The sequence below is a fragment of the Antechinus flavipes genome, chromosome 2 (genome assembly GCF_016432865.1).
Source record: "Antechinus flavipes isolate AdamAnt ecotype Samford, QLD, Australia chromosome 2, AdamAnt_v2, whole genome shotgun sequence".
Lineage (NCBI taxonomy): Eukaryota > Metazoa > Chordata > Mammalia > Dasyuromorphia > Dasyuridae > Antechinus > Antechinus flavipes.
Window position 1 is genome coordinate 578,121,161 of NC_067399.1, and position 23,580 is coordinate 578,144,740.

At 37.4% G+C, this 23,580-nt stretch overlaps 1 protein-coding gene across 1 annotated transcript in view; it reads right to left on the reverse strand.

Moving 5' to 3' along the window:
• Positions 1 to 1,229: 1,229 nt before the first annotated feature.
• The window catches only part of ZNF592 (zinc finger protein 592), a 70,457-nt gene continuing 48,106 nt past the window's right edge, over positions 1,230 to 23,580 (reverse strand). Inside the window, exons 3-9 of the mRNA XM_051981210.1 lie at positions 21,525 to 21,703; positions 4,778 to 4,954; positions 4,270 to 4,429; positions 3,870 to 4,172; positions 3,280 to 3,392; positions 2,328 to 2,463; positions 1,230 to 1,820 (exon numbers count right to left, since the gene is read on the reverse strand). Of these exons, the coding sequence (XP_051837170.1) occupies positions 1,326 to 1,820; positions 2,328 to 2,463; positions 3,280 to 3,392; positions 3,870 to 4,172; positions 4,270 to 4,429; positions 4,778 to 4,954; positions 21,525 to 21,703 (1,563 nt within the window). The 3' untranslated portion in view covers positions 1,230 to 1,325. The remainder of the gene's footprint in view (positions 1,821 to 2,327; positions 2,464 to 3,279; positions 3,393 to 3,869; positions 4,173 to 4,269; positions 4,430 to 4,777; positions 4,955 to 21,524; positions 21,704 to 23,580) is intronic.

Genomic DNA, 23,580 nt, shown 5'->3' on the forward strand with positions numbered 1-23,580 from the left:
CCACAAATACAGTGGTCAGAGCCCACATTAGGCCACCTCCTGACCGGCTTTGGCTAAAGATGAGAGAGGCATGATGGATGGGGAGAGTTCTCCCCTATTTACCAGGTGGCACGGAGCTCCTCCTCATTTGATCTCATGGCTCTTCCTACTTTCCTTACTGGACCCTAATTTGCCTTATTTTTATCTGATTACAGTTTTTATCATCTCTACCACACTGTAACCTTGAATAGCAGGGACCCTGACTTTTTATATCGACCCATCTCCTAGCAGGATAAATAAATCAATCCCTCCAATATAGCAGGTGTTTTATTGTAAGTTGTTGGTATATTGAGTAACAACAACTATGTTGATAGTTGTTGAATGAATGAATAGTCAATGTGTTAGCTGACTTCTCCAGAGAATTTATAGAGAAGCAGAGGAATGAGGGGAAAAAATGAGAGGCAATAATATAATAAGAGTGACTGGGCAGAACTCTCAGGAAGTCGGTCTCAGAATTCCAATTTAACCCCCACCACCCCTTTATCATTATATCTCTGATTCATACTCTCTGGGTGGAAAAAGGAACTTCTTGCCTGAAGATTAGTTGCTTCTCTCCCCTCCGTTGAGAGGTCTTAGACCTGGAAAGTCCTGCTGAAGTCCCACATTCAGAGATAAAGCAAACAGCAATCTGAAAGCTATCAGGCTGTAGGTTTCAAACATGCAATTTAGAAATGCTGGGAAATCATATTATAACGCACATTTGTTTGAGAGTCTGCAAAAGGCACTTTTCTTACAACTCTGTAAGGAAAGTTCCACAAGTACATCATCTCTGATTTACAGCTGAAGCCCTTGGGGTCATAAGTTGGCTTGCTCAGTCACACAATAGTTAAGAGGCAGGCACTCACTGGTTCTGGAATTTAAACCCAAATTTTCCTAATTCCAGCCAGTATTCTCACCACACACCACTTCTCCAAACCACAAGAACCGAGGGCAAGAGAAGATGAGGCAGAAAAGGCATCAGGACTAAGGGTATGACATCCTAGGTCTCAGAAGAACTCTGGGAGAGAAGTGCACAGGGGAAATAACTGGGGGCCCGGCCCACGTGCAGCTCAGAGGAGCTACCTCTTAACTGCCATCAGGGTCTAAGGGACCTGTTCTCCAGATCAGAACAGAGCCCGCTTTGAAGGCCGGCATGTGCACACATGCACATATATGTGTGCACACATGTGCATTCACACACACACAAAAAATGGGGCACAGCTTTTTTTTTTATTCCCTCTTCTCCACAAGGCAGATATTAGGGCAGCATGGCCCTCCTTTCCCCTCCCACATTTCAAAACCACTTGTTACAGCCAAGGAGATGTCATGTGGCTATTCTGGTCCTGAGTGGCCTGTAGATGGCCTGCTGTGTCCTGCTCACAGTCCTCCTTGGAGGTCTGGCCCCTCTTCCATTGGCTTTCCTCCAATCCAGCCAACACAGTCTCCCCGTGATAGTCCTCACACCCATTCTCATTTGTTTCCAGAGGAGCTCCTTCCCCAGGACCTTCTCGATCCACCTCTTCTGCCTCCTCCGGGTCTCTCACTTTGTGAACAATGAAGAGGTGTCGGTTGAGGGAGCTCACTGAGGTGTAACACAAGCCACAGAGCAGACACTGCACCGTGGAGCTGTCTGCCTGGTGCTGAGGTATGTGGCTCTGAAACTCTGGCCCCGAGTCTGTGGCAAAGCTGCACTTTGCACACTGGAATAGGGCCTTGAGTCTTTTGGTGGTGGGGACAGCTGCTCCGTTGGTGGAGCCCGGGGCACCTTCAACTTCAGCAGCCAGTCTCTTCAGATCTTTCATCTAAAAAAGAGAGGACATCACTGTGAAATAACCTGTTATCGCTGATAGTCCTTCTGAGGGCACAGAATGAATTCTTGCCTAAGCCAGGCCCACGTGAGTCCCTCCAGAATCAGAGAATGCTACACAACTCTCAAGGCCTTCCAGGCTGTCCCTCCTACGTCTGTGCAGCCTCCTTCAGTAAACAAGACCCAGATGTATTGTGCGTGTGCTGGGGATAGCAGGAGAGGAAGCAGTTGTGGTAGTCAATACAGACTAGGGGGCTATTGTGCCTAAAGAGAATCATGGCACAAAACAAGATCTGGCTTCTCTTTATTCCCTGACTCTCTACGCCTCCCACCTCCACTCCCACAAGGTGGTAACACTACGTGTGAAGCTCCTATTCTGCCTCTGTGGCTTTAAGGCTACTTACAACCCACAGCTCCCAACACTCTTCATGTGCCTCCAGGGAGCAGGTCTCGGCACACACATTCCATCCAGGAAGCCTTGGTCATCGTAAGGGAAACTCACCTGGGAGGACTCTCCAGCAGGAGGTCTGGCTTTGGACGTCTGGCTCAAGTCTAGATTTTTGATGCCATGCATAAGGCTGACATGGTTCTCCAGCAGGGAGAGCTGAGGGAAGCTGGGCCTGTCCTCTGTGCAATACCTTCAAAAACAAGGCCAGGAGAGAAGGAGAATTAGAGTCTCTAGAACCCAAAGGGAGCTGAAAAGGAGAGCCAATGGTATCCAAGTGTGTCATTTTGAATGGGCAAGGGATTTCATAAGAACTAGCATCCAATGGAAATGGCCCTCTTCAACAATGAGAGGATCCAAATCAGTTCCAATTGTTCAGCAATGAAGAGAACCAGCTACAGCCAGTGAAAGCACTATAGGAAATGAGTATGGACCACAACATAGTATTTCCACTCCTTCTGTTATTGTTTGCTTGCATTTTTATTTTCCTTCCCAGGTTATTTTTACCTTCTTTCTAAATCCGATTTTTCTTGTGTAGCAAGATGACTGTATAAATATGTATACATATATTGTATTTAATATATACTTTAACATATTTAACATGTATTGGATTGCCTGCCATCCAGGGGAGGGAGTGGGAAGAAGGAGGGGAAAAGTTGAAACAGAAGGTTTTGCAAGGGTCAATGATGGAAAAATTACCCATGCATGTGTTTTGAAAATTAAAAGCTATTTAAAAAAAAAAAAAAAAGAACTAGTATCCAAGTCTCAGAAGCAGGTTTTAATGAAAATGCTTTATTTCTAAAGCTTAGGAGCTGTGGAGCAGACTGGGGAAAAGAACAGCGATGAATTACTGTCTTTCACGGGATAGTCAGTGGGTTTCTTCTTTTCCCTTTCTAAGGTGCCCTGAACCACTGAGATCTCTCCCATATGCCGCCAACATAATTGCTTTCAACTCCTAGAACCCTCTAACCATGGCTTCTAGCCAGGAGCTACCTAAAAGGGAACTCACCAACAAGTATAAACCTTCTTGGTTGTATCATGGTTGTTTCGGCTATGTCGTCGAAGGTTAATGGCAGTATGGAAGGAACACTCACACTGCCGACACGGAAAGCGCTTCACTATCTGAAGAGAGTCAACAGGACACAAAGTATCAGACCCCAGAGAGCTGAGAAAGATTGTTTTTAAAAGGAAGAAGAGGGGAAGAAGAAGAGCATGTTTTTTCCTAGACCCAGTGGCCCCACTATTCTAAGATATCTGAGGACTAACCCAACCCAGAAAAAGAGGCCTCACTGATGGGACATGAAGTTGACACTCTAAAGAACTGGAAGGAGCTTTTACTAAACAGAAATGAAGTGCTAAAACTCCAGACTGGGTAACCTGGTAATCAGGGCTTGAGTCTGGGCATCAGTATCCCTTTCACTCTCCTGAGGACCTCATAGTACCAAAGGAGCTCAAGAACTAATAGGACAGAATGTTTGGCTCCCCTTAAAGGAACTCAGGTCTGTCTGCTGCTATGCAGCTCAGGACAGATGGGACCTGATCACATTCCTCCCTCCCCGCACTTGCCAAGGTCCCCAAACCTCACTACACAACACTTACCCGGCCATGGCTCTTCTTCATATGAGACACATAGCTTTCACGATCAGGAAGCCACTCACGGCATTCTGGGCAGGTCCAGCCAGTGCTCCGCAATTTGGGCTTTGTCTCAGCCTTGTTCTGGGTTTCGGCACGGCGTTCCCCAGGCCTATCCCAGCGGACTGAGGTCTGAACACTGCTTTGCCCAGCAGTACTAGTGGCTGATGGCTCAGCAGGGGTCCCAGGGCCTGGATGGCCAGAGGGGGTATCAGTTGTAGACCGCAGGCTGGGCAGCTCTTCCACATTTCGTGGGACACCATGGACACTCTAGGGATGGGAAGGGTGATTACTGACCGAGCAAGGAGATGGATGCGGGCTGGTACTGGTTCTCTAAGAACCTCCCCACCCAGGTCTCCTGACCCACCTTGACATGTTGCATCAGCAGCTGCTTCTGCATGAACACAAGCTGACACTCTGGGCACTTGAAAACTCCCACCATCAATTTGTTGGTGTTCTGATAAAAGTGCTGCTGCATCAGCTTCTTTTTGTTGAAGACAGTTTCACAAGAACACTTATAGATCAGTCTAGGGAAATGAGAATAGAACCAGGAGGATTATCTATCTCCACATAAAGGATTGCAGCACCCTGAGAGGCCCTAGAGGCACAAAGCACAAACTACTTATTGCAAAGAAAGGATTGCACAACAGCTGCTAGGAGAATTTAGGTATGAGGTATCTCAAGGCCAGATGAGAAGAATCTCTAGCACATCTGGAGATTTAAAAAAACCCTTCCCTCCTAAATTCTTTTTCATATCTGCAAATGCTCCTGGACCCTAAGTGAGTTCTCCCAACATCTCCCAAGGTTCTAGATATTTCCCACTAGACTGATCCCCTGGCCATCCTCCCACCCCCCAATCAAGGAAAGGCACTTACTGAGAGGCTTTGTGTGGCTGGGTAGGGTGCTGGGCAGCACTGTGAGCAGCAGTGCCACTAGCGGATTTGAAGGCCATAGGGCAAAATGCACACTTGTGGAAAACCTGGCAGTGCCGCTCTTGGATGTGCCTCTTCAGCAAGGCTAAGGTCACAAAGACAACTCCACAGTGAATGCACCTGGGCAGCAAAGACAACAGCAGTCAGGCCCAGAGGCTGTGTTGAAGTACAGATAAGAAGAGGTGCAGACCTTCACTGAATACCTTCTCTTCTGTCCCCCAAATAAAGCATCTAGTTTCCAGTTTCCAATCACTAGCCATATTCACAATGAAATTAGAATATCAAAAATGGTCATCAGTAGGCCACAGTTTTTATTTCTCAGCTCTCTACACCTAATCCTCATGTTTTTTTCAGAAGCAACTTAGCAAGTATCTCCACATGGGGAGTTGGGGAACAGGCAACTGGAAAATACTATAAGACAATGAACTTGTGGTCTGCTCTGGTCTCAATTATTCTAACTAGAAACTGTCTCTCTGGCTTTGTCTCCACTATGTTTTGTGTGCCTTCTGCACAAGTAGGACTTACAACATGACACCTCATACTACAGTGATTTGTGTGAATAGCTTATCTCCTTTGCCAGACAAAAGAGCTGGGTCTCCAAAGCAAATCATAATAATCACAAGCTTTGTAATAGTAGCTATTGTTGTAATTGTATCATTGGTTGTAGTAATGGTGGCAGTCTTCGTATAGTAGTAGTAATTTTATTAATTATATATATAAATGAATATATATATATGTATGCATATCACTTTAAGGTTTGCAAATAACTTAGCATTTGGTTTCCCCAAAACCCTGAGAGGTAAGTGTTATTATGATTCCCATTTTATTAGCAAGAGCCTGGAGCTGGATTTGATCACAGATCTTCCTAACTCATAGTCCAGCACTTCATCAACTGAAATGAATTGCAGTAGGCACTCCATAAGTATTTGTTGATGAATATAGAGTCGAGAGTGATAATTCCTTGATCATAGCAACACATAAGACCAAAATATATATATTATCAGTAGTCTTGTGCATTATTGCAACACCAATAACAGAAGACTAGAAGAGCAGGAATACAGAATATTAAGAATCACATATTTTATAATATTGATGATAATTCTAAATGTGATGATTTTAAAGGTGTTGGTGAGTTGGTTTTATTACACATTCAAAAGGCACAACAACAAAAAATTTCATGAGACACTTGATAATTACAGTATCGTTTTAGAACTTATATAAAAGACTTTCCTTCCTTCTGTTGCAGAAGTATAGATGTTCTTCAAAATACTTCATAAAGGCTCCAATTAAGTCAGCAATACACAGAAAAGCACCCTTTCCCCAAAAAGTCAGACGATATGGTTCAGTATTAAGAAATAGCTAAATTTGTTAAAAAGCACTATAAGATATCCAGTTAAGCCAGATCACTGAAAAGCAATTAATGATGACTCTATGAAAACAATAAATGAAACAGAAAATATTTTTTCAATTTCTACATGATCAAACAACAAACATTTATTAAACACTTATTATGTTGCCAGCATTGTGATCAGCATTAGATATGCAGAACCAAAAATTCAGCAGTTTTTTCAAACTATTTTCTCTACCAATGACATATTTCAGATAGGTGGTACAATAGTGGATAAAACGCTAAACCTAAAGTCAGAAAGACTTGAATTCAAATCTGGTCTTAGATACTTTCTTAGTTGTATGACCCTAGGCAAGTCACTTAACCCTGTAAAATAAGCCAGAGAAGGAATAGCAAACCACTCAACTATCTTTGCTAAGAAAATCCCAAATTGTGTTATAAAAAGTCAGATATAGCCAAAAAACAACAACAATACTTTAGTCCTTGACTGGCTAACATGATTTGTAGACCCAAATTTGAAGGTGTCACAATTTTGAGGGTGTGAAGGATAAAGTATAAACTATTTCAAAGAAGGGATAGATAACAACACTTTTTTTGGTGACAATTTAACATCAATAACTATCAAACTATGTACCTATTCTACTTTCCCATTTCTATATGACTTTTATGAGAATAATCTTTATCCATTTTTTAAGGTATGAATTAGGAAAAAAAGGTAAGATTTTAAACATAACATGCTACAAAAGACATTTTTACATTCGCACAAATGAATGAAATGTGAAGAAAATACAAGATTTCACTGGGCTTACTATTTGTTAATTATAAAAAACTTTTGATTTGGTAGAGCAAAATGCTACCCTAAAGATTCTCCTTCAATAAAGTGTAAACACATAAAGCAAAAGCAAAAGCAAACAAGATTCCATGAAAGATGAACAAGCAACATTTGTTTGATGAATGATTACAAATAGCAAAGCTTAAAAAAGGAAGATGAAGATAATTACTACAATCAAAGGATATCTAAAAAAAAAAAACAAATATAAGTTTGCAGATGGCACTGTATAACACTGCAAAATTTCCTAAATGAGATTTATAATAACTCAAAAAGAGGTCATTCTCTCTAGCTTCATAAGAAAAATCAAGGAGGCAAAAAATGTCTATTGTCCGAACTATGATATGCAATTGGGTGGGTGGTCAGGCCATAGATCTAAACCATTTTATATGTATAATTTAGGGATATATTGTGTATGGGCAGTGGACTCAAAATGGAAGAGGGAAAATAGCCTTCGGGTAGGGAGGAGAGCATCTAGTGTCTCCTAGAATTTGTGATGAATGAGATTTCACTGAGATATGCAGATCCCTTCAGTACCTTCAAGAGAAAAATTTAGGCACAGTGTGGAATGACCTGAGATATGGGGAGAGCAACTTTTTAGTATTCAGAGAAAGCAGAAGCAGTATCCTTTGAACTAAAATTCAATAGAGAAATAAGCCCAGGAGAGATAAGAAGATCTCAAAAATGAAATTCTGAAGATGTAAAGAGAAATAATTCTAGAGGAAAGGAAAAAGGGTAGTTGTTTACGTGGCCCAGAGCATTCACAAACCAATATTGTTGTGTTACAGGAGCCATCCCTTGGTAGCTGCTGGAGATTTAATTCTGTTCATCAGAATAGATCCCTTCATGTGAGAGGATAATGATAGAAGGAGACTGGGAGGCAGTTGTGTTTTCTGACTTCCCTCCTCTTCCCTCTTGCCTCCAATTTATTTCATTCCCAATTCACAAGCAACATCTTCATCAGTAAAGGCTGATTTGCAATTCCTTTAGGGATGTTACAATTCACATCTGTGGGGGCTTTCTGGCAAACTGATCTGCCCCTTCAACTTAGGCATAGTCCTTAACACAATATGAGTTTTTAAAAGTCACATATAGAAGATGAAGGCAGGGATAGGTAATAGAAGATAAATAAAAATAACATGTCATGTTCCTTTAAGAATCATGTCAAATTCTGAAGCTTAGAATGAGCTAGCTAAGCTAAAAAAAATGGAATTTAAAAACAAATTTCTTCTGAGAAGTGGAGGATCAACAAAGGAGTAAAGTATCTGTACAGGGCAGATGGGATGATGATCAATGTTGATGGAGAGAAGGCAGAGCTGCTTATGTTGCTTGTTTTCTCAGGCAATGAGAATATTCTTCAGATTGGAAAGAACAGAAAAAAGGGTAGAAATAGTTATAATTAAGAGCTAGTTAGTAGGAATGGTATAAAAGACTAGAAGAGGAGATAAGCTATTTACTGAGAGTGATGGATACACACAGACAACCTCAGTGTACCCATATGTATCCATCTAATGTTGAGATCTAGAAGGATACCAGCATTATCAAAAGGCTGCCATGGAGAAAATCTGGTGGACCACAAGAAGAGTTGCACAAAGAATATAGTTAGATTGTAATTTGTATCTCTGGAGAAGATGCATAAATAGATGTGATCTATTTTGAAGTCTCAAAGTATGCAAGGGACAAAGTATGCATTAGGACAATGGGCCTAAACCAGGTCTCAAAATTTGTGCCTCACATGCTGATACGATGAGCCCCTCCTGAAGCACATATCTTCCTTCAGAAGCTGTGAAAGGACTAACAGTATGAGAATTGGCATTTTGGATGGAAGAAGAAGAGGAGGAAGAAGAAGAGGAGGAGGAGGAGGAATCTACTCTTTTCCATGCAGAGCAGAAAATGATACATATTAAGTACACAGAACAATTAATACAATAACACAGTAACTATAAAGGCAAAGGCAACTTTGAAAGATCAATACAATAGAACCAATAGTTTTAAAGGATTCAGGAGGAAAACAGGCTTCAGACAGAGAGTAATGAACTCAAAAGTGCATACTGAAGGATATTGGGAACTTGGGGGCAGTCACATTCCTAATCTAGGTTATTTGTTTTGTTTGACTATACATACTTGTAATGGGGTTTGATTTTCTTTTCTAAGAAATGAGAGAAAGAGGACTCCTTTCTTAAAACTCTTTAAAGCATTTTAAACTTCTTTTTTTTTTTAATTTTTTTTTTATATATAAATTTTTATTGACAGAACCCATGCCAGAGTAATTTTTTTACAACATTATCCCTTGCACTCGCTTCTGTTCCAATTTTTCCCCTCCCTCCCTCCACCCCCTCCCCTAGATGGCAAGCAGTCCTATATATGTTAAATATGTTGCAATATATCCTAGATACAATATATGTTTGCAGAACCGAACAGTTTTCTTGTTGCACAGGGAGAATTGGATTCAGAAAGTATAAATAACCCGGGAAGAAAAGCAAAAATGCAAATAGTTTACATTCATTTTCCAGTGTTCTTTCTTTGGGTGTAGCTGCTTCTCTCCATCATTTATCAATTGAAACGGAGTTAGGTCTCTTTGTCGAAGAAATCCACTTCTATCAGAATACATCCTCATACAGTATCGTTGTTGAAGTGTATAATGATCTCCTGGTTCTGCTCATTTCACTCAGCATCAGTTCATGTAAGTCTTGCCAGTCCTCTCTGTATTCATCCTGATGGTCATTTCTTACAGAACAATAATATTCCATAACATTCATATACCACAATTTACCCAGCCATTCCCCAATTGATGGGCATCCATTGAATTTCCAGTTTCTAGCCACTACAAACAGGGCTGTCACAAACATTTTGGCACATATAGGTACCTTTCCCTTTTTTAGTATCTCTTTGGGGTATAAGCTCAGAAGTAACACTGCTGGATCAAAGGGTATGCACAATTTGATAACTTTTGGGGCATAATTCCAGACTGCTCTCCAGAATGGTTGGATTCGTTCACAACTCCACCAACAATGCATCAGTGTCCCAGTTTTGCCGCATCCCCTCCAACATTCATCATTATTTTTTCTTGTCATCTTAGCCAATCTGACAGGTGTGTAGTGGTATCTCAGAGTTGTCTTAATTTGCATTTCTCTGATCAATAGTTATTTGGAACACTCTTTCATATGAGTGGTAATAGTTTCAATTTCATCATCTGAAAATTGTCTGTTCATATCCTTTGACCATTTATCAATTGGAGAATGGCTTGATTTCTTATAAATTTGAGTCAATTCTCTATATATTTTGGAAATGAGGCCTTTATCAGAACCTTTAACTGTGAAGATGTTTTCCCAGTTTCCCTTCTAATCTTGTTTGCATTAGTTTTGTTTGTACAAAGGTTTTTAATTTGATATAATCAAAATTTCCTATTTTGTGATCAGTAATGGTCTCTAGTTCATCTTTAGTCACACATTTCTTTCTCCTCCACAAGTCTGAGAGATAAACTATCCTATGTTCCTCTAATTTATTTATAATCTCGTTCTTTATGTCTAAATCATGGACCCATTTTGATCGTATCTTGGTATATGGTGTTAAGTGTGGGTCCATACCTAATTTTTGGCATACTAATTTCCAGTTATCCCAGCAATTTTTATCAAATAATGAATTCTTATCCCAAAAGTTAGGATCTTTGGGTTTGTCAAACACTAGATTGCTATAGTTGACTATTCTATCTTGTGAACCTAACCTATTCCACTGATCAGCTAATCTATTTCTTAGCCAATACCAAATGGTTTTGGTGACTGCTGCTTTATAATACAGTTTTAGATCAGGTACAGCTAGGCCACCTTCATTTGATTTTTTTTTTTCATCAATTCCCTTAAGATTCTCGACTTTTTATTGTTCCATATGAATTTTGTTGTTATTTTTTCTAGATCATTAAAATATTTTCTTGGAAGTCTGATTGTGTATAGCACTAAATAAATAGATTAGTTTAAGGAGTATTGTCATCTTTATTATATTTGCTTGGCCTATCCAAGAGCACTTAATATTTTTCCAATTATTTAAGTCTGACTTTATTTGTGTGGAAAGTTTTTTGTAATTTTGCTCATATAATTCCTGATTTTCCTTTGGTAAATAGATTCCCAAATATTTTATGCTGTCAATAGTTATTTTGAATGGAATTTCTCTTTGTATCTCTTGCTGCTGGATTTTCTTGGTGATGTATAAAAATGCTGAGGATTTATGAGGATTTATTTTGTATCCTGCTACTTTGCTAAAGTTATGAATTATTTCTAATAGCTTTTTAGTAGAATCTCTGGGGTTCTCTAGGTATACCATCATATCATCTGCAAAGAGTGATAGTTTGGTTTCCTCATTGCCTACTCTAATTCCTTTCATCTCTTTCTCGACTCTTATTGAAGAGGCTAGTATTTCTAGTACAATACTGAATAATAATGGTGACAGTGGGCAACCTTGCTTCACTCCAGATCTTACTGGGAAAGATTCCAGTTTTTCCCCATTGCATATGATGCTTACTGACGGTTTTAAATATATACTCCTGACTATTTTAAGGAAAAGTCCATTTATTCCTATGCTCTCAAGTGTTTTTATTAGGAATGGATGTTGGATTTTATCAAAGCAGCATTTTAAACTTCTAAGTACATATCATATTCTAACTTATTTTGTAGTTCTGTAGACATAATCTCTACCAATAAGTTGTTTGTTCCTTATAGGAACTATCTCATTTCTCTTTTTATCTATCCTTGTGTCTATCACAAAGTTTTACACATAGTAGATCTTCTAGTAAGTGTTTACTGAATTACCTATGTAATTCATTTGAAGCCAATTACATTGCTATCTTTTTATGTCCACCAAATCTAGTTTTCCCAAATGACTCATAAGTTTCTTGAGATCAAGAGCTATTTATTCAATTTTTTTTTAGAATCTCCCAGAGAAGGTCAGCACTGAGGGCATGCAGAACCTAGGACTGTCTTAAGGTAACAGTCCCACCCCTATCCCAACAAAGTCAGCCTTGAGCTGTGAGTGTTTTACAGAGGTATGGTAGAGTTTTTCCATTCCTGTTTTTGCTGGGGGAGAATACTGTGGGTTGTAAGTATAAGAACTACTTCCAAACTTTTATTTGACAGACAGAAATATTATTTTCTCTGAAAAAACTGCTCCTCCTAAGTCACTACTCAGACACTATTAGAGAATGGGGATACCTACATCAGCAGGTCACATGGTAATCTTGCCAATTTCCCACATACTAGACATATATAGTTCTATCACCAAAATAAAACATGGGGCTATAGAAAAAGTGGGTGATTATTGTTTGTTGACTGATAATATATGTACTGATGTCTTATTTATGAGTAAAGGAATGCATATAGAGATAATTATGCCCATACCATAATGTGATCTGGTTCCTACTTAGAACAGAAACACAAAGCTGAAGTTTAATAAAATGCTTATTGATTCAATTCATTCAATATTAACTGACATTCCATATAAATAAATGATACTGTGAAATTCCCTTTAACAGAAGGTATACTCAATAGCTGCTTACTGACAGCTAGCCCATGGGAATTTGAGATCTCTAAAGACATATGCCTTCAGATACAGTATGTTATAGGAGCAAAGAGTATTGACTGAAACATATATTAGAATATCTGGGTTTAAGGCCTTTTTGGGCCACTAACTAGCTACATATGACTTTTGTCAGATTATTTAATGACTTCTGGTCTTGGTTTATTGCAAAATACAAATGAGATAATGGATATGCCCTATATTTTTGCCTGCCTGCATTTTGGATGTTCTTCACAGGTTAATTGTACAATATTTCAGAGTCTGATTATTTTTGTACAGCAAAATGACGGTTTGGTCATGTATACTTATTGTGTATTTAATTTATACTTTAATATATTTAACATCTACTGGTCATCCTGCCATCTAGGGGAGGGAGTGAAGAGAAGGAGGGGGAAAATTGGAACAAAAAGTTTGGCAATTGTCAATGCTGTAAAATTATCCATACATATAATTTGTAAATAAAAAGCTATTTTAAAAAAAAAGAGAGAGATAATGGATGTGGAAGTACTTTGTGAACTATAGAACTCTCCATCTTGACTGGGGACTGCCTAACTGGCTTGCAATTGGTCTTTCAGGAAAAGCCCCAATCTAGCTCCACTTTACTGCCAACTAACTCTCTGGACTTCATTTACTCCTCTTCTGTTGGCTGCCTCCACTCTTAGTGAAAACCCTCTCCCAGTTCTTTCCCAACTCTTCTTTTAAGTACTGTTTTCTCATTTAGAATGTAAGCTTCTCTGGGGCAAGAATTTGCTTACTTACTTGTGTTTTTATTTCTGGGTATCAGGAGCACAAGAAAATGTTCTAGCTGGCTAGCTATACAAATGTTTTCAAATTCCTAATTCCCTGGAGGGCTGAACAGGTTGGGCCACTAAAGGATAGCAAAACAGAGAACTTGCTTCAATTATTTCAATTCAGGGGGTTCCAGTCATAGTTTTTGTGGCTTTGGATAAGCTTTACCTAAAGAGTAGGTCAAGCTATCACTCTTTGGATCATGGACACTAACTACCACGTGACTATTGGGGTAGTCAACAATGGGACAATAATTAACTATTGTTTATATGTATGCGTGTGTATTCACATCTTTATATTAGAATACATTATCAAATCAATTACATTCCTATGCTTTTTGTCCTCAGCCTACAAACATAACTCAAATAATAATAATGACAGCTGAAATAGTAACTTTAAGATTTGTGAAATGCTTTATACATATTATCCTCATGAAAACCCTGAAAAATAATTTTTTTCTTGGCAAGAAGGTTTGGATGTGTAATTTTATCAGAGTGGGAAACTCCATGGTGTGCAAACTTCCTTCATCAAAGCAGATGGGTATATTCTGTCTGGTAAGTCACAGTCATACCACTAGTATATGTCCAAAGCTAAACATACTTGTTGACTAATGGATTCCTTACTTCAAGGTGAATTCTCTATCCAGTGTCACACTGCTTTCTCTGAGTAAACACACACCACAGGCATCATTATCACCTACGTTTTACAGACAAAGAAATTAAAGCTCAAAAAGGATACATCCATAATAACTACTGGAAGTGGAGTTCCAACCTAGGCTTTTCTTATATCTAAATCTTGCCTTCTACTATATCACATTACCTGTCAACAAAATGTAATTTTACCTCTAGAGGAATGGACATTTTAAAGAGAGGAAATATGTATTCAGCAAATTTTTCTTTCATTGTTTTCTCTGGTAATCTTTTGATCTAGGGGCTAGGGAATATTTCTGTCCTCCTAATTAGGCCAAAAAGGCTATAGTACACACTTTGGTGTTATTCAATGATGTCTGACTCTTAATGACTATGGACCACAGCCCACCAATACTGAACATAGGATTTTCTTGGCATACACACTGGAATAGTTTACCATTTCTTTCTCCAGGGGATCAGGGCCAACAGCAGTTAACTGTCTTGCCCAGGGTCACACAACTAGTAAGTGTCTGAAGTCACATTTGAATTAGGATCTTTCTGACTTCAGGACCAGTGCTCCCTCCATGATCACGCTAGTACAACTCAGGGCTGATAAATCCATATACACAGATCACAACATTTTCCATTTTTCAGGCTTATATTCCTAAATGCCCCCTAAGTGGATCCATCCCAGGCTACTGGAAGTTTTGTCCACCATAACTAGCCTATTTCCATTTTTCATCAAATAGATCTATGAAGCTTCATAAACCCACAGAATATTAGCTGTGGCAGGGTACTTAATAGATGTGAAAGCTAAAGCTCTCAATGATATCTTTTAAACTACTTATCTAGGCAATATATATTCTTCTTTGCTCTTTGAGATACTTTTCAGTTTGATTCTTCCAAGATCTTATTTTTCATGATTCAGCAATATGCTAAGAGAATAAATGATATTAAAAAGAGGATTTTGCAGCAATGAGCAATTTGGATTCACTAAAAGCAGTGTAAAATTTCCCAAATGCCTGCGTTTCTCTTCATTTCCTACTAATTTTCAGGTCCAGTTCACTGTTCATCCATAGTACTTGTCCAAAATTTTACATACAAATAAAAATGCATACTCTCTTCTCTCTCTCTTCTCCTTAACAGGTTGCTCATCCAACTATATTATAGTCTGGGCAAAAGGCATTTTTTTTATCCTTTTTTTGCAGCATAGATGGCTAAAACAATCTTTTTTACATTATGACATGAAGGTGTTATAGAGCTCCAGGGCAATGTATTGTCTGGCCCAATGTAAGAATACTGTCATTAACAGGAAATTCTTCCTTTGCTTGGATTTTGTGCACTATCTACAGACAAAATTACTTACGGGAATCCATGTTTTCCTTCCCTGCTTTACACTGGTCTTGATTTTAATATGTGACAAATCAGTGAACAAAATTATTAAAAAGGTGCATCTGTCATAGTCTTGTATAAACTAAACAAACATGAAAACTACCTTTTTTCTGTGTAAACTTTTAAAAGGCAAAACTTAAAAAAAAAAAAAACCATAGACTACAGAGCTATAGATTTCTCAGAATATTACGTGAAACTAATAAGTAATCCGTCACATTTATGTGAAATTCTAAAGTTTGCAAAGGGCTGTCCTCACAAATGCCCATGTTACAGATAAACAACTTGAACCTCTCAGAGTTAAGCAACATGATCAGAAAGCTGACTGATGCCTGAGATAAGATTTTTTTATTTTATTTTATTTTATAATAACTTTTTATTGACAGAACCCATGCCAGGGTAATTTTTTTTACAACATTATCCCTTGTGCTCACTTCTGTTCCGATTTTTCCCCTCCCTCCCTCCACCCCCTCCCCTAGATGGCAAGCAGTCCTATATATGTTAAATATGTTGCAGTATATCCTAGATACAATATATGTTTGCAGAACCGAACAGTCTGAGATAAGATTTGAATACAACTCTGGGGATCACAGGATCAGAGATTAAGAGCTCTTAGTTAACTGAGAGGCCAAAAAGGAAACAGAGGCTAAGAGAGGAACTCTGTTGGACAACATGTCCAGAAACATAGTCTATGTTTCAGTGTTGAAACACTAATGATTACCATTTGGATTTTCTATTAACCAATTCAAAATTCAACTAACTATACTACTGCATAGTTTACTTCCCTACATCTTCTCCATAAGAAAAGCTTAAGAGAGCCTGATAAATGCTTTGCTAAAATCTAGATAAACTAAATTTAATGCATTTCTCTCATCTACCAATCTATTCTATCCTGTCAAAAACAAAAATGAAGTTAAAGATAACTTCCAAATGGATATATACCAAACATAAAGGGAGGTATCATAAAGAAATTACTGTAGTGAAATGCAATTGCCTTTGAGATACATGAATAAAGGAAGAATTCATGACTGAACAAGTAATACAGAGAATCACAGAAAATATTAAGTTTTTACCCAAACAAAATCAATGTAGCTAAACTAAAATTAGAAGAGAAACAATTAATTGGGGGAATAAGGAGGAGGAGAGGAGGGAGAAGGGAGGAATCTCTACATTTCTCTGATAAAGGGCTCATTTCCAAAACAGGTAAGAAATTGATTCAAATTTATAAGGAGAAGAGGCATAGCCAATGAATAAATGGTTAAAAGATGTGAACAGGCAGTTTTCTAAGAAAGATATCTAAGCTATCCACAATCATATAAAAAAGTGCTTTAAATCACCAATAATCTGACAAATGAAAATTAAAGCACCTTTGAGGGTCAACCTCAGACCTATCAGATTAGTAAAGTTGACAGAAGGAAAAAAATGACAAATGTTGGAGGAACTGAGGGGAAACAGGTACATTAATGCACTGTTGGTAGAGATGTGTATTGGTCTAGCCTTTCTGGAAAGCATTTTGGAACTCTGTCCCCAAAATTAGTTGCTAATCAGTCTATGATTCTTTTTAACTCAGCAATACATTGATTAGGTCTACACCCACCCACCCCCTCCAAAAAAAAAAAAAAAAATCAAAGGAAAAAGAAACTGACAAGTGTGAACAAGAATATTTATAGTAGGGGATAATTCTAGGAAGATGTCAGAGTAGGTTGGTAAATTTTAAGCTCTCCCGATTTCCTCCACAAATAAAGCAAATTTGTGCCTTAGGATAAACATAAACTGATAAAAAATAAAAATTTGGGGCAGAACAGAGGTGTCCTCCTGATACAACCCAACAAGATCTGAAGAAAGACCTCAGATCAGGATTAACCTATATGAAGTTCCAACACTTCCAGGCTAGCTTCACAAAAACATCAAATGGGGACCCCTTGGGCTAGCTAGGTGTGGCTGGAGCCTAAGTAGAAACTACAGAGATTTTCACTTCCCAGATTGTTTGTGGATTCGGAATTTGAGTCCCAGAAGATTGAGTGAAATTTGGCTGATTTGGAACCCAGCACCAAGTGAGTACAGAAGCAACAGGGCAGGGACGCTGCTGGCTACAAGTATGAGCAGGAGGGTGGAGGGCTTGGTTTGGGGTTTCTGCTCAGAAGGGAAAGCTGAAGGGAAGCTTGAGGCACTACCCCCCTTACCCCATGATTAGGTGCTTATACTAATATCTCGTATTAAAAAACAAACAAATAAATAATGAACCAGTGAAGAAGAAAGAATCCCACCATAGAAACATATTCTGGGAACAGGGAAGACCACAGTTCATCTTCAGAAGACAGTGAAGTAAAAAAAGCTTCTACCTCAAAGAATAATGTGAAATAGCACCCTGCACAGAGAATTTATAGAACTCAAAAAAGAATTTAAAAATAAAATGAGGACATTAAGGAAAAGTTAAAAATAAATAAATAAATACAAGAAAAACAAGAAAATTATGGGGAAAAAGTTAACTAACTAGAAAAGAAGATACAGAGCCTCAAAGATGAAAATAATTCTTTGAATATTAAAATCAGGCAAGGGGAAGCCAGTTAAGCTATGAGAGACCATGAAATAACAAAACATAATAAAGAATGAAAAAAAAAAAATAAGACATAATGTAAAACATCTTAAAGAAAAATGACAGATCTAGAGAACAGATCAAGAAGAGAAAATATAAGAATAACTGGATTGCCTGAAAATTGTGAATGCTGGAGCTACAATTAGAATTGTACAGGATTTATCAGCAGCTACAGTAAAAGACTGCAAGTCCTGGAAATATGATGTCAGTAGATATACTGACAATCAAACTAGGCCTGCAGCCAAAAATATCATATCTAGGAAATTATCTATAATATTGAATGAAAAAAAAATGGACCTTCAATGAACTTGCAGATTTTTCAGGACCTTCTATCAACCAAATATGAAGTTAACAGAAAAATTAACATATAAGAGCCAATATCAAAGATCAATTTCAAAGACAATTTGTTTATGTTTTTTTACATGGGAAATATATACTATATGTTTAAGATTCACATCAACAATAGGGTGGCTCAAAAGAAAGATTGGTAGAGTTGAGGTAAAAACAAAAATTATGTTATATAAATGAGATGCAGAGAAAGAATATACACAGAGGCATCAGAGGAGGGAGGAGGGCTTGTAGTTGTGAAAATTTACTCACACCAGGAATGGATTTAACAGGCAACACTGCATATATACCATGAAGGGTATAGAACCCTCCAAAATCTATAAATAAATAAGGGAAGAGGGATAGGCAGATGGGGAAGCAAAGGGAAGAAGATAATAGCAAATTATAGTACTTTTATTTTTTTTCCTTAAAAAAGGGGTGGGGTATGAAAGGGGGAAAGAATAAAATAAATAACATGCATAAGAAAACAAAAGAACAATTTACAAGGAAGTAAAGAAGAAATGGACATTTATGAACATAATTTCTTCTAATATATATACTTTCTTGATTGATAATTTGTTGTTATATATTTTGAATCCTCCCTGATGTTAAGCTGGGAACCTGACAATGTTCTCTTTTGTTTTGTTTTATTTTATTTTGTTTTCTTTTTCTGTTTTTCTTATTTTGTTTGTTCAAATAAAATAAATTTTTAAAAATACTGTGATGGCAAAGAACTGAAAATCATGAGAGTGTCTGTTAATAGGGAAATGACTGAACAAATTATGGTATATGAATATAATGAAATACTACTGGACTCTAAAAAAAGGTAAAATGCTTCAGGAAATTCTAAAAAGAATTATATGAACTGATGCAGACTGAAATTAGTAGAATCAGAAAAATTTATATAATAACAAAAATACTGCAAAAGCAATCAAATTTGAAAGACTTTAAGACTTATTCTATTCAATGTAATGACCAACCATGATTTCAACAGACCAGTGATGAAGCATATTACCTATCTCCTGACAGAGAGATGATGCATTCAAGTAAGAATGACATTTTTTAAAGACATGGTCAAAAAAAGGAATGTGTTTTACAAGACTAAGCATGTTTATTACAAGGGTTTTGGTTTCCTTTGTTTTCAGTGGGGTAAAAGGGAGATAGCAGGGGAGAAAGAAGAGAAAATGTTTTTGTTAATTGAAAAAAAAATTTTAATAAAATTAGTCTGACAGGACCTCTTTTGTGATCACTGCTTCCTTTTCTAGATGTTCACTAGCCATCCCTTCAAATACATTCTAAAACTGTAAGAATAAAAGTCATATTCATAAGCATGTAGTGTGTTACAGACCCCATTTATTTTCTTTTTTTTGAAAACCAAGGCAAGGGAAAGTAAAGGGAGAGACTAATAGAAAGGAGAACAGAAGTAGAAAGAGAGAGGGATAAGAAAGGGGTAAAGGACTGACAAAAGAGAGGACAAAGGGAGTTGGTGGTCAGAAGCAAAATATTGGTGAGGAAGGACAAGGGGAAAGAAGAGGACAAAAACACTTCTTTTTCTGATCCTGAGACAATTCTCCTATTCTCCATACAGAACTCTGTATTTATTTTGAATACACTTACTCTCAGAAACTTTGAAAGGACAGAGACAATGTCATGTTTGCCTTTGTATCTTCACCACATGGCACAGCACCTCACAGATACCTGTTGTTGATACTCCACAATCTTTCAAAGACTACTGACAATGATTCAAAATCAAAACCAAAGGTTCTTTAATTACCTATGATGAAGTTGACTTGGCCCAGTTGATCTGAATTCATTAAGAATAATAAGAGTATCAACAATGATGCAGAACTGCTATTGCACTTGACTAAAATACAAAATAAGCCGCCTATTTAAGATATGATATGGAATAGTACCTTCTAAATATTGATAGAGGAAAAATTAAAATCAGGCATTTGGTCTGGAATCCTACCAAGGATATTCCTTCTACTTAGAAGATAAGTAGCAAAGTCTTTATACAGCATTCTATGAAATTTCAATAATCTCAAATCACTATCTTCTATATGAAGTAAAAAGAATTTGGCAATACATCAATGAAGAAATAAACATAAATCTTAATTCAGATCTGGCCTATAGATTCTAGCTTTATGGAACCCATAAGGATTATAAAAATATAGTATAAAAATACAGAAGAAATGTAAATAATTGATAGAGATAGAGAGTGATAAAATATAAGTTCTATATAGTTACAGCTGTACTTAATATTCAGATTTTTCCTACATTGGATTCTTGTCTGAAAACAATTTTCTGCATCTGCTTTATCTTATGGAAGACCAGTAACACTAACAACATTTTAGAAAGCAATTGAAAAACAAGATATTTTGCTTTTATTAGAGAATGTGGGTTTTCTTCTATTCAAGATTCTGCTTGTTTCTGATAAAGTAGCAAAAATTGACATTAGACTCCTGCTTATAGTTCCATTTGTTAAGAATTTTTTTTAACATTTAAAAGCAGGTTACATTAAAAGATTTATAATTACTGTCAAAATCATCATTACCATACAATGATCTATCCAGAATCATATCTAGAAATGCAAAACAATATATTGGAAGGAACAGTGGGTTTACAGTCAGAACACTTAGCAGAGCTGATAGATACTTAAAACCATTACCTATCAAACATAATTTTATAAGCAAACTAAGTTGTACACAATGCATCAACGTAAAGTAACAATGACAAGTTACATAAGAACAATTTTTAATGCACTATAAGCATACATATATATCAACAAATGTCCTTTTAAAAAAAGACTAAACTATTTCCATACATAAACATCTCCCTCCTCTTTGTTTTTCTTCCTCCTCCTGATTAAATAAAAATGCAAGGTGTGCCCAATCCAGAGAGAGATCCTTAAAAGCAGAGTCTTAGATAATTAAGTCAGTCATATGTAAAAACCTCATTCTGCAATGTAAGTGGCTATGTAAGTGGCAGAACAAGTCCCTTACAACTACCCTGTTTTCCAAGAAACAGGTCTGTCCCTGGCTCTACCAATCAGATGTCACTCATAAGCCAAATGTGAAAGCAGCCATAATTCAATGTCTCCAGAGTCAGACCCTAAAGCATCTCTCAAATCCAGATTCCAGAAAGCAGCAAAGAGTGGCCCAGACTTAGACAGAAATTACAGGTGCAAAGAGAAGATGTACAAGTCCAGCAACACTTACCGGAAGCCCACTTTTCGGGCGTAGTGCAGACAATTCTCCTTCACATGGGTCTGGAAATAGGCCAAGCGGCAGAGTGCTCCACATTCTGGGCAGCAGTAAGGAGACTTGTGTGCATGGATGCGCTGGTGGGCACAGAAGCTACACTGATTGGGTAGCATCATTTGACACACCTGGCAAGTCTGGGGGGGGGAGGGGGAGAAGGGAGAAGAGAAAGAATCACAGCATGCATCATCAGTAAAGAGTTTGTGTTCCACTCTGAATGAGTGAGCTTCAACACTGTCTGAGGCAAAATAATAAAATATTAAATTGGTCTGCCTGGATTTGCCCAGTTCAAAATTTCTTCTCTTGTCTATTAACTGTGCTTCTGGGATTGATCAGGAATTTTTATCCTAGGTTGCACTTTCCTTAAGAATAAAGATAATGTAAAAACAAAAAATACCAATATAATTAATTTTTTCTACTTTAAAGAGCAGCTTAGCCTTCTATAGAACAAGATTCTCTTCCCTCTTAGCCCAGGGAATTATTCATTCCTAAATCTCTTCTTTTTCTATTGGATTTCATAAAGATCCGTGCTGAACTTAAAACCTATCTGAGTCACTTCAGATACACAATAAACTGACAGATCAAGAGAACGCTGTAGATATTTTAGCAAAGCATTTGATAAAACATCTCATACTATTCTTGTGAGAAAGATGAAGATATGTGTGTTAAATGATGACAGTACAATTAGACATATTCAGAATTGTTTGAATGCCTGGATTCAATCCAGTCATTAATGGCTCAATGTCAGTTTAAGAATAGATTAACAGGGGCAGCTAGGTGGAACAGTAGATAGAGCACCAGCCCTGAAGTCAGGAGGACCTGATACTTAACACTTTCTAGCTGTGTGACCCTGGGCAAGTCATTTAACTCCAATTGCCCTCAGCACAAAAAAAAAATTAAAAAAAAAAAAAAAGGACTAGATTAACAATGTAGTGTCCCAGAGTTCTGTGCATAGCCCTGTACTTTTTGAAGCATTTTTAGCAGTGTCTTCAATTAAGGTGTGGACAGTAAATTTACCAAATACCTAACACACTGGATAACAGAGTAAGGATCCAAAAAGACCATGATTGGTTAGGACACTGGATTGAATCCAGGATAAGAACTTCAATAGGATCAAATGTAAGATTTCAAACTGATTTCAAAAGCATATGATGAGGAAGCCACTATCAGAGAACAGTTCATCAGAAAAAAGTTTTAAGAGTTTAGTAGACAGTAAGCTAGGCAGCTAGATAGTATACTGGAAATAACAATGAGCCTAGAGACAAGGAGACCTGACTTCAATCATAGACTCTACCTCTGTGACCTGAGCAAGTGACTTAATCTGTCTGCCTCAGTTTCCTCTTCTGTCAAAGGGGAATAAGAATGGGAACTTTCTTCCCAGAATTGTAAAGATCAAACAAGAAAATATTTGTGAAACCCTTAGCACAATGTCTGGCACATAGTAAGCACTATGCTAAAAGTTAACTATTATTATTATTATTATTATTATTATTCAGTAAGATAGCAGTAGACTGTGCTAAACCAAAAAGCTATTTCAATGTAAGACTTCACTGAAAGTCATATCATCTAAGAAATAGAAAATGAAAGTCCTAGAGAATTCTGCCCAGGTCACACATCATCTACAATAGATGGATCAAAATACCAAGTCCACAACCCTCCAAGTAGCCCTAACTAGATTAAAAGGTAATTTTAAAAAGTTTAACAAAATAAAAATACAATAGGCCATAGATAATGTTAATTTGTGGTCTTCTAAGTCAATATGTAGTCCTTGTTTCTACCAGAAATTGATACCATTTGAACAACAGCACTGAAAAGATAAAAGTATATACGGAGGAAAAAAGAAACTCAAATCCCCATCACATAAAGAATAGATGAGAAAAAGGGGGAGATTTCATCTACAGGGGAAAAAAAGCCTCATGCAGGACACACTAGTTGACCAGCTTCAAGGTCTGGAAAGAGGAAGAGGCCGTATAAGAGTAAAACAACTCCCCAGAACCAGGAGCAAAAAGGCAAA